The 12,370-nt window shown below is 44.5% G+C and overlaps 1 protein-coding gene across 1 annotated transcript in view; it reads left to right on the top strand.

The window, feature by feature from the left end:
* OTC (ornithine carbamoyltransferase) overlaps positions 1-9,604 on the top strand; it is a 54,652-nt gene extending 45,048 nt beyond the window's left edge. The window contains exons 6-10 of the mRNA XM_006015652.3: positions 1,434-1,556; positions 4,317-4,370; positions 4,452-4,601; positions 5,760-5,897; positions 9,514-9,604. Coding sequence (XP_006015714.1) covers positions 1,434-1,556; positions 4,317-4,370; positions 4,452-4,601; positions 5,760-5,897; positions 9,514-9,573 — 525 coding nt within the window. The 3' untranslated portion in view covers positions 9,574-9,604. The remainder of the gene's footprint in view (positions 1-1,433; positions 1,557-4,316; positions 4,371-4,451; positions 4,602-5,759; positions 5,898-9,513) is intronic.
* Positions 9,605-12,370: the final 2,766 nt, after the last annotated feature.

Raw genomic sequence — 12,370 nt, 5'->3', positions numbered from 1 at the left:
ACAGGTGACAGAACAAGGAGCAATGGGCTCAAGTTGTAGCAAAGGAGGTTTAGGTTGGATATTAGGAAGAATTTTCTCACTAGGAGGCTAGTAAAGCACTGGAACAGGTTACCCAGGGAGGTGGTGGAATCTCCATTCTTGGAGGTGTTTAAGTCCCGGCTTGACAAAGCCCTGGCTGGAATAACCTAGCTGGGGATGGTCCTGCTTTGAACAGGGTGTTGGACTGGATGACCTCCTGAGGTCCCTTCTACTCCTAATTTTCTATGATTCTAATCTGTGCAAAGTAGTTAGCTGTGTTAGTCTGAAGTCAGTCAGAAGTCAGAGTAGATATGCACCATCCTAGACTAAGTAAGATATAGAGCACACGCTTTCATGGATTGAGGGAACTGCTGCTAGACTCCAGAAGTTTACTGCACAGACTTGGCCTAAGTGTCTTAGGAGTATTCACTTTCATCGACTTTCAATATAGCTTCTGCACCTACACCACCTAGAAGCATTTGAAAAGTCTACCCTTTACCTTTTAAAAACACTTTACACATATCTAGTTATATATATTTTTGTTTGTTTATTTTTTACTGTAAAAACACTGAAATCAGACTCTGAGTTCATGCAAAGCAGTAACACTCTGGTCTGGGTGTTAGACAACGGATTCATTCATTCGGTGAACTGCAGCTGCTGTATACAGGCTCAGTCAAAAGCAATTCTGCACCTTCTGTAAAATTTAATTCAGCTGCACTGAATCTGCCTCTTGTCAGCCATTAAACCAGGGGTGGGCAATTATTTTGACAGCAGGCCACTTAAGGAGTTGTGGTGAATTGTCAGGAGCTGCACACATAAAATTGTTCAGAAGATATAATTTTAACAAAATATAGATGAAAAGCTAGTCGTATATTAAATATCAAACATCTACTAAAACGTATTTTAATTTCATTTCAAAAAATAATTTTTGCCCTGATTTGTTGGGTTTTTTTAGTAGTGTTTATACAGGTGATTGCATATTAGCTCAAAGTAAAGTCTTACTCTTGTATATTATGTGTGCGTTGGTGGGGAGTGGCGAAGGGAAGGTATGGGGTGTGCATGTGAGAGGGAATCTCCATGGTCACCATGCTACCTACTGCCTGAAGTGACACAGCAGGGGCAGGAGGAGGAACCACTGGAGATGCGAGGAACCAAGCAATACTTGGGCAGCTGCAGTAGTGACAGGAGCAGCTCCACCAGGAAGTTGTGCATGCTGGCTGGGGTTGGGGAGACGGTGTCAGCAGTTGTAGGGCAAGTGCAGGCTGGAGTGTGGCACAGTCTGGCCCAGGTAGAGCTTGGCCCTATGCAAAGCACTGCAGACCGTATTTTGCCCACTCCTGCACTAAACCCACTCATCCCTACTTGCTTGCTCAATCCCCCAATTTGGAATTGTAACATTGTGATTTGTTTGGTAGGAACACTATGGCCACCTGAATGGGCTTACCATAAGCTGGATTGGTGATGGAAACAATGTGCTGAACTCCATCATGATGAGTGCTGCTAAACTTGGGATGCATCTAAATGTTGCTACTCCAAAGGTAAGAAAATTTTCCATTTGGAGGAAAGGAAGTCAAACTTCCTTTGGCCCAATTCTGTTCTCAGGCATTTGTGTACTTCCCAGAGGCTTGAACTGGAGCTGCAGGTGTGTACCTGAGAACATAATTTCCCCCTAGTTAAGATAATTAGGTTTTCTTTAGTTTCTTTAGTTTTTGATAAGAGAAAGAAATGCATCTTCACTTAAGCACAATGGGTCATAATCTCATCTCAGTCACACATGTGCAGAGTTGAAATAACTCCCCTGGATATAATTTTGGACCATCCTTGATAATCCCCTGGATGTAATTTTGGCCACCCTGGATATAGGACCATCCCTGATAATCCATCACAGATTTTCTACTGAACACAATGCATGCTGGGACAAAATTTAAAGATTTTATTCAGTGCCATATAAATACTCATGTGGGATAGAACATGACATTTACTCACTGCTCATAGGAAGAAGGGCACTGTAAGTGCCTCATGGAGCTTTCCTATTATGTGAGGACAACAAGCTGTGATACCTTTCAGCTTATGCAGAATACTACTGGTTAGAAACCTGGATATGGCCACACTCTAATGAATTGTTCCCAGGGGAACATATTGCTAGTAGCTCCTCCAATACACACAATGCAAAACCTGGGGGCTGTACATGGGCCACAAGAGTATGAAGAATCTCCCTTCCTTTCCTTCCTCATTGTGCATCCCCAGTCTACCCCACAGTGGAGAAAAGATGAATTCTCATGTGTTTATAAAAGGACTGAAATAAGCATATTAGTTTCATACAAAAAAAGAGATGAGATCCCTACGCCAAGTAGTTTACAGGGAAACAAATCTCACTGTTTCAATGCTTCCCTATCACATCTTACTACCAGTGACCTGTGGCATAGTGCATAGCCAAAGTTTTTTTAAGTTAGGTCAGAGTAAAAAATCCCCTTCCCTTTTTCAAAAAAGTAAGAAGAAATGTGTCTATGAGAAATACGGTAAATTTGGCTTATTTACTTGTGTATAGCATGAGCAGTTGACAGAGAATACTTACTTACCTTTGGAATATAAAACTGCAGGAAGTAGACAGCAAGTTTTTTTTTTTGCTTTCTCTTGTATTAAGTTAGCACTGCCTTATGACATCTCTGATTGCCTTTTGTGGCTTCATTAGTGATTGGGACTTACTGGTTGTTCTTGTAAGGCAGGGGTGTTAAAGATTGGGCCATGGAACTCTAACATCCAGCCTGCAGTGCTGCCTGTGGGTCTCGAACTCACAAGCTGCATCCAATGTGTGCTGGCCCCAGCCCTGTGCACTGCCTGTGGCACATACAGCCTGCCAGGTTCATGCTGCACATGGTACGGGGGCTGAAGCTGGCACACGGTGCCAGTCTGGGGCATGCGCTATATACAACAGCAGTGTTGGAGAGGCCCTGAATACTGGATCTGGGGTCAGTCCAGATTGGACCCATTGACCAACCCCACATGCCAGAGCCAGCATGAAGTCCTAGTCCAGTGCAGATGCCTGCATAGTGTGAGCCTCAGACCAGTCCCATACACTGCGTGCCACTTGCAGGGCTCAGGCAAGTATATGCTGCATGCAGTGCGCAGGGCTGGAGCCAATATTTACACTGCAGGCAGTACACGGGACCAGGCCAAAGAGTACGCTGTACGTAGCACCCACACCAGACTGGCCCTGCTGGCTGGATCTGGCAGTGGGGTTGGTCTGTGGACCCATTCAGCCCTGTGCCCCTCATCCAGGCCCTGGGATTGGATGAGTTTAACACCCCTGTTGCGAGGCATTCAATTGAATGAGGTCCTGGTCCTGATGATGATCTCTGAATGCTGACTAGAACAGGAGTGATCAAGAGACAGCCTGTGAGCTGAATGGCACCCACAGAGCCAAGCTATCCAGCCTGTGGGTCCAGAAATTTGACAGCGAAGTGAACTGAGGCAGCATTAATTACCACAGCTCCTGGAGTCAGGGCACTTAATGCTGCTGCTGCTGGATTTACCGCTAAATGTCTCCATCTATGTGGAGCTCAACAGGTTAAATCCACAGTGCAGAATCACATCATTTGGCTTGTAGGGCTTCCCATAGGGATGGAAATTTGGCAGCGGGTGGAGTGGTGGCTCCTGCAGCTGCAGTAATTGATGCTGCAGCTACCAGATTCCAGCCAGGTACATAGCCCCACACTCCAGATCCAGCCTGTGGTCCAGCCCCATGCTCCAGATTTAGCCTGCAGACTGGCCTTGCACTCTAGCTGGATTAGGCACCCCTGGACTAGAACATAAAAGATTGAGTTGGGAGGAGGATGGAAATTCCATTTTTGTCAAACATTTCAATACTGGATTTTCAAAATCCCAAACATTTAAAAATTCTGACCCCACTAAGCAAATATAAAAAGCAAAATGATGTCACATCAACTAAAATGCTTCATGTTGACACAATCATTTTATTTTAATCTCAACTTCTTATTTTATATTGTATAATATGACATTTGAATGAATCATTTCAAAGCAAAAACAAATTAAATTGCAAACATTTCATTTCTTAAATGTTGAAATGAGGCTTTTCAGCATAGTCAGAATATTTTTCTCTGATTTTTCTCCAAATCAAAATTTCAGTATATTCAACAGTTTCATCAAGTGTTTCAGTGTTGGCAAAACTGCATTCTTTGATGGAGAATTACATCCACCAATGTTTTTCCAAACAGCTTAAAAATAATAATGATAATATATCATTATATAGATAATACTATCTATTTGTTTTTTTTCAGAGTTTTGAACCAGACCATAGGATCATTAAAATAGCTGAACAGTATTCCAAAGAGGTATGAGCCTAATAAGTTAAATATGATTTACTGTGTGCCTTAAATTAATTTGTCTAACCTCTCCTACCTTATCCACATTAGTATGGCACCAAATTTCTTCTCACAACTGATCCCTTGGAAGCTGCAAGTGGAGCCAATGTTTTAGTTACAGACACCTGGATAAGCATGGGACAAGAACAAGAAAAGATAGAGAGACTGAGGGCTTTTCAAGGTTATCAGATCACAATGCAGGTAAAAATCAGGTTTAGTATTTCTCATCTTCTTTTATAGAGTACATTTTTACTGATCAGCCCCACTGAAGTATGCATGCCATATCTGTTGGGTGGGATCATAAAGATGTGCATGTGTACATGTGTACACACACACACACACACACACACACACCCTTCACTCCAGCATAAAGCTGACCGAACAAAGTGATGTTTGAATTATCTGTGGCTTCTCTTGCTTAGCCCCTTCCCATAGTCTGGCCCTTCCGGATGGAGACTTTCTTATAGCACACAAATGTGGGCCATGAATAGAGCCTATCCTTTACTTTTCACTCTAAGGACTGTCTGTCTCTGCCCCTCTACCCACCTTGTTATATCCACAGTGCATTAGAAGGCCCTTCAAATCTCATTTAGGCTAAGTAGAATTAACACTCAGATTGCAATTCATAAAGGCCATGTGCAGGGCATGATTTGAGGCAGATTTGTGTATATCTCTAAATAGGGAAAGTATTAAATATTTTTAAAAACCCATTTGGTTGAAATATTTATTAGCGCAACAGTAGTTAGAGAGAATGGAAACAAATACAAATTTTACAATTAAAGATAAAACAAGACATTTCCATCTCTGTTAGAAGCAGTGTTTTAATTGACTGTATTTTAACTCCAGTTTCCAGAATCCTGGTAACAAACATATCTCATCTTGCTTAAAATGTTGTAATCCATTTCTTAGATATTAGATCAATGTATTATGAGTTACTGATGTCAAAATAATTGACCATTGCCTTTTTAGATGAGGTTCAATATGTAGTTTTTGCCATTGTTCATAAATTGTATTGGCATATGGCTTTACATTACAGAATGATCTTATTGAACTGTCAGCCGGGTTCAACACAATGTTATTCCACTTTCAATGTCAAAAGGCTAGGAGTGAAATCCAGACTCCTTTGCCGTCAATGGCACATCTCCCATTTATTTAAAAGAAGATCGGATTTCACCCAAGATTCTTCTCTTCTGCCTATCAGTATTAATTCAGAGTAACTCATCTGAAGCCAATGATATTGTTCTGAGTACACCATCAACATAAATGGGATCAGAATCTGGCCCACAGTTTGGTAACATGTTCACCAGTTATGCTATATCTCCATCAAACTGCTCACCTTTCTGTCCTTTTAATCTACAGACTGCAAAAGCTGCTGCTTCCGACTGGACATTTTTACATTGCTTACCAAGAAAGCCAGAAGAAGTTGATGACAGGGTATTTTATTCTTCACGGTCACTGGTTTTCCAGGAGGCTGAAAACAGAAAATGGACAATTATGGTAAAGAAAATAAGACCAGTTAGAGGCTAAAAAGTAGACTGATGTTTTCTGCCTTTCGTCCAGCTTTACATTTAGAATGGCTCCTCAGTACAATAAGGACCTTAATACAAATGTTTCAAGAAACGTATCAACACAGCACAGTTTTAATGACATCAGATATTTTATAAAGGAACAGTATAGTATCTTAGACCCCTCATATTGACTATTTTCATTTTAATTGGCTGTTGTTCTACCCAAGTGTTATAATTAAGTGAAATCAATGAATAGCACTGTTATACTGAAATAATTTGCAGTCATCAACAGTACTGATTAATATAGTCCCACTGCTTTGAAATGCTCTAAATACTCTAGACATACCAAAAATAGTTCTGTAATGGCTACAGTTTCTAATATCTGTACAGAGCTGCTTTTGTCCTATCAGGCAGACTTGAAATGAAATCAATGGGAACTTTGCCTAAACAAGGGCTATGTGAGGAAGGTTTTGAAGTACTGAAACCATACATTGAGTTATGGGGCCAAACAATAGTGAGGACTGCATATGAAGCACAGTGGAACATTCAGCATTTAACACCAACCCTAACTCAACTCTCAGATTTTAATATTTCAGAAAATAATTGTCACATTTTTACAACTATTATTTACTGTAGATTTTATAACAATTGAACAAACAATTCTAAGATAGTGAAAGTTCCTTGAGTGATGAGAAAACAGATTGAGTCACTAGCTTTCTGAGAGAAGCTCTATATTTGTTCTATGGAGCACTGGCTGAAAAATTTTGGACAAATCAATGAAAAATGCACATTTGAGTTGACTACAGTCATTCATGAATTTGGACCATGCTCAATTAATAGTTTTGGCTGACCCTCCCTTCCTACTCCCCCTGCCCTCCCACCACCTCCCAATAATCAAACTGTCTTGATTTTAATTTTGAAACTGTTTCAAGACTAAATTTAATTTAGAAAAAACAAAGCTTCCTAAAAGTAAAATAAAACATAAAATCATAGAAAAGAATGGCTGGAAGGGACCTCCAGAGGTTATCTAATCCAAGCCCCCACTTAATTTAGGACAGGGGTGGGCAATTATTTCAGGCGGAGGGCTGCTTACTGAGTTTTGGCAAGCCATCGAGGGCTGCATGACAGGTAGCCCAGGGCAGATAAATATTAATTTTCTAAAATGTTTAGGGGCCCCGTGGGCCAGATAGAATGGCCTAGTGGGCCACATCCGGCCTGCAGACCACATTTTGCCCACTCCTGATTTAGGATCATCCCTTTCTGAACCATCCCATACAGGTTCTTGTCTGAACAATTTCTAAAACTACACAATCGACCCAGCTGAACAGCTGCAAAGCATATTGCCCAAAGATACCAAAACCACCCTAACCTGCCACAAGTAAAGGCAGGGAAATGACAGTGTCCTACTCCTGCAAAACATTTTATTTGGAGTTGAACAAAAAGTTTCCCTTCAGTCAAAAATAATATTTTGGGTTGGTTCAGCCAGAAAACTAAAATATTTCATTTCAGTCAACCCCAAATGATTAAAAAAAAAATTCTGTTTAGCCAGTAATCTGAAAAAATCCTTTAATTGACAAAGCTCTAGCTCTAAGCACCCACTTGCAGTCAGATATTGCTATGAAAGAGTGACAAACTAGGGTAATTTCTAGGACTGTCAAACGATAAAAAAATTTGATCGTGATTAGTTGCGTGATTCAAAAAATTAGTCACAATTAATCGCAATTTTAATTGCAGCTAAAAACTCAAAATTATGCAAAATTATGCAGGTATTTTGTATGGTTGGGGTGTGGATGTGGGGTGTGTGTGTGGGGGTTGAAGCCTGGGAAGAGGCGGGTCCACGCACGTCCTGACAGGAGGGGCAGCAGCAGGGCTGGGGGGCTGTGGCTGGGGAGTGAGGGGCAGACACAGGCACACACAGAGAGAGGCACACACAGACACACACAGATAGCACCCAGCGAGTAAGTCTGTGTAGGGGAAGGGGCGGGGGGAGAGGGAAGAGGTGGGAGGGGCACATCAAGCCCCCACAGTGAGGGAGGGAGTGGGGCAGGGGCAGGTGCTAGGGTGAATGGGGCCCTGGGGTGGGGTGGGGCAGGTCATGGGATGGAGCCACAGGCAGCTCGTCCAGGGGCATGGAGGGAGGTGACTCTGCTGCTGTGTGCACCCCTGGGGGAGGCATGGGGGGGCATGTGCCCCTTGGATTTGTGCATGGGACGGAGACAGGATGCCTGCTGCAGGCTGGGGCTCTGTGCCTTGCTGCCTTTGCCCTGGGAGCCATGCGCTGGCTGTGCCACACATCCCCTGCCCACTCGGTGGCAGGATACAGAACATGACGTTGCACAGTTCCCAGAGCAAAGACAGCAGGACACAGAGCCCCAACCTGCACCAGGCAGCCCATCTCCACCCAACACATAAATCTGGGGACACGTGCCCCCCCATGCCTCCTCTAGGGGTGCATGCAGTGGCAGGGAGCCCCCTCCCCCCCCTGCCCCCCGTTTGTCTGGATGAGTCACCTGCAGCTCTGTCCCATGACCTGCTCTGGTCCTGGGGCCCCATTCACCCCAGTGCGTGTCCTTGCTCCTATCCCACTTCCTCCCTCACCAGGGGGGGCCTTGATCTCGACCTCCTACCCCTCCCCTCTGCACTGTTCAGTACCTGTGGTCGGAAAACAGCAGCACAGAGCTTCCCCCACTGCTGCAGAAGTTCCCGGGGGAGTGCGGAGAGAGACAGATAGGATGGTTGCACCACAAAAGTCTTTGTAGTGGTGCAGGAAGCCCAAACTGCCCCCACACAGTGCTACACCAAAAAGTGTACCTGGGGGCCAGGGGTGAGTGAGGCAAGCAGAATGGTACTTGCTATGGCACCAGGCAGGGGCAGCACAGGGCTACCTCCACTGGTGCAAAAGCTTCAAGGGTGGGGGCAGGGGAGCACAGCCAGAATCCTCTCCCCCACCAGAATGCGGGCAGCTCAGTGCCACATCAAGCAGTGTATCCGGGGGCAGGGAAGCACCATTCTGCTTGCCCAACTCGTCCTATGCCCCTCCAGATTACTCCTTGGTGCTGTGGAGTATGGTGCTGCACTGCGAAGCCCCTATGGTAAGCATGGACAGTGCAGAGTGTTCCTTATCATTGCTAACATACCCACTATGGGGGGATTCTGGCACTACCTCCTAAGCAGGTCCCATGGTGGGTGTCCCACTCACCCATGCCCTATTTATTGCAGATGGTCAAACTGCAGATGGCCAAATTCTGCTCCCATACACTCGGATATGGATCAGGATTAACCGAGAACAGAATTTGGCCAATGGAAAGCACTTTAGGATTTGGCATACTAGGTACACTGGTTCTAGTATCTTTTTGTTTGAGTTTCTCCATTTCTGTTCATTACAGTACATAGAAAGGAAGCCCACCAAACAGAGCATTCCAATTAATTTTTAGCTTCTCTATGACTCAGTGCTGGAGATTCTAGAAAACAAATCTAAGCATGACGTTGATGTTGGGAAAATAATTCTCAACATGAGTTTTTAGAACTAAAAAATATTTTTCCTTATTTATTTTCTTTAAGTATCTGTTTTCAATGCAACTAGATTTTTTTTTCTCCCCCTCTAGGCTGTCATGGTTTCCCTGTTGACGGATTACTCACCACAGCTACAAAAGCCTACATTTTGATGTTTGGGTTCCTGCCAAGAAAAATATTCCTCACCAGCAGAATATACTGGTCCGCAAATATATAATTCTGTTTCAGAAAGAATCAAACCAATGAATTATTCCTCAGTAAAACTGCATAGTTGGCTCTGCTGAGCTGTATAATATTGCTTTGCACTTGTGAAAACCTTTGAGATGATGTGCAGCATTGGAAAAGCAGTTCTTTTTGTAGGTGCTTTATTTTCTGTTGCCTTTGTTTTGATTAGCATCTCCTGAGTTTTCCGAAAGTGTAGTTTAACCAATAGATTCAACAGTATCATTGGTGATGATTTACGTATGCTATGGTAAGGTTGAACTTATGTTGCATAGTATAATGTTGTGAACCTGTCCCTAAATCTGTCAGATTTACTTGGTGATCTCAAGTCATGTTTGCAGAGATCAGCACCACCCTGCTATACCATGCATTCTCAATCTTTTCTTGAAAACAGAGTCCCCTTATTTGTACCCAAGCTACCCTCCACTTCCTTTTGGCTTTGAGATAGTGGAGACCGTATAATCAATTAATCCTATGGGCTGACAGGAAGATGATGTAGGATTCACACAAATAGGTTTCTACACAGTTAGGTGAGGGAGAGGAAAGATGCTAAGGAAGTATTGGCTCACTCCCCCTCACTTCAACCCTCTCACCTTTGACAGAATTGTGGTTTAAGAAACCATGTTTCCATTCTTTTCAGCTTCATTTTTGCCAATCCTTTCCCAAAATTCTACTCAGGCAAACCTGTATTTATTTAATTGAGGTCTAGAATGATATGCTATAATCAAAGGCAGAAAGAGTTTTAATAATATGATTTTTAGGGTAAACTTTTACAAGTAATTAATGCAAAGATCCACTTGCTGTCCTTCTGAGCTCTGGCTTCCTGCTCTGTAAAATGGGCTAACACTACTTCTTTATTTCAACTGAGTTTTCCAGCATTTCATTTACTCATGTGTGTAAAGCACTGAGATATTTGAATGGAAGTGGCTGCAGATGTTCAAGGTAATATTGCACCTTTCAGACCTCTCATGAATTCATTACATGAATAAGGAAGAGATGAATGCAAATGAAGTGAACATTGAAGAAGTAATAAAACGGGAAGGTTTTACAGAGAACATTACCATATTTTCTCACATATAACTGTCACTTGTAGGTGTTGTAGGGATTCGGCCTCTTCTTGATAGGTGCCTTGCCCACAAGTCACGTCAGAGTAAGACTTGGGCTCGGGTGCCACCTAGTTGGTATGGGTGCTGCTTCTACTCATCTGCCAAGTCTTTGATGTTCCTTGTTGGGGAGACAGTTCCCTTCAGGTGGCCCACAAAAGCAAAGAGGTCTCAACCCCAGTCTTTTCTTCGTGGGGCTCCAAACCTTCCCTTTACCCCACCCTTACCATGGCCACGGCCTGGACAAACACTGCACTCTGCAGGTATTCCTCTGGATGATATCTCCCCTCATCCAGATTGCCTGCCCTGGGATGGGTCGGGCCTTCTTGGCCAGTACAATCTTCCTCCCCCAGCCGGTTCCTCAGCTTCAGGCTGCATTGGCTACATAACCCTGCCCTGCCTTAGGGCTGACTAGGACTTCACATGAATTTAACAGAAAGCATCCAGTGTCTACCAACAGGCCCCTGGGCTCCTGTCTCCCAGTGCCCACTTGCTACTCAAAACACAGGAGAAAGGAGAAAGCGGGGGGACTTGCTCATCCCTTCCCTCCTAATGATTATGGGGGTGGGCAGCTGCCCTGTGCCCCTCCCCTATCCTTCTTCCCAGCGCAACCTCCTCCATATCCCTGCTGACCTGGGGTCGCTCTTTTGCTCCTCTTGAGCTGGAGGGGCACGCAGTTCCCACGCCGGGCTGCTCTTTTCTCCCTGCCAAGCTGCTTGTGAGAGCTAGCAGTTCCCTGCTGCCTTCCCCAGCCACTGTACCTGTATTCCCTGGTGGGGCTGCGGCATCGCTCCTGAGCATCTCTTGTCTCCCCTGCCTTGGGTTTCTTCCCTACTGTGCCAGAGCCCTTCAGTCACTGCTCCATTCCTCTTGCCTGCTCTCCAGCCGGGCAATACTCTGTTAAGCTCCTGGTGTCTCCTGGCCGGCGTCTTCCTCTGCCCCTGCTGGGTGCTCAGCTGCTCTCCCAGCTGCTATTTGAGCAGCCCGTGTCTCGCTGAAGCTCTGCCCCTGTCCCTTGTTGATCCACAGCTTCAGGGAGTTCCGGAATCACGGAGCCTGCGTCCGTGTTCCCTCCCAGCTGCTGCTCAACTGGGCCTCTGCGGTGAGTATCGGGCCGCGTGGGGCGAGGGTCTGGGACCCACTAAAGGGGCTTTTACTGCCCCTTTTGCATATCCCCACCTCAAGACGCTGCTAGGCACTCTTCCATTATTACCTGGTACCAGATGCATTCATAGCAGGGCTTTCTCTCGATGGTCTTGAGAGTCCTCCGGTGTGTTCCTTGAATGGCAGCCGGACAGAAAATCAGCTGCCACATCATTCATTCCTGGCCTGTACTGTATGGAGAACTGGAATGGCTGCAGTGCCAAAGTGTTATCTTAGCATTATCTGTTCTAGCTGTTTTCAACCATTTCAAGAGAGCGTAGTCTGTTATGACCGTGAATTCTCTACCCAGCAGGTAATATCGAAAATACTTTATTCCCCACTTCAGGGCTAGACATTCCTTCTCAATGGTGATGTACCTTCTTTCGTGGTCATTTAGTTTCCTGCTTGCATAAGTTACGGGTCTTTCAGCCCCCTCCACTTTTTGTGACAAGACTGCACTCAGTGCTTGACCTGACACGTT

The sequence above is a fragment of the Alligator sinensis genome, unplaced genomic scaffold (genome assembly GCF_000455745.1).
Source record: "Alligator sinensis unplaced genomic scaffold, ASM45574v1 scaffold243_1, whole genome shotgun sequence".
Classification (NCBI taxonomy): Eukaryota; Metazoa; Chordata; order Crocodylia; family Alligatoridae; genus Alligator; species Alligator sinensis.
The sequence above is the reverse complement of the archived record's forward strand: the minus strand, read 5'-3'. Positions and strand labels throughout refer to the sequence as shown.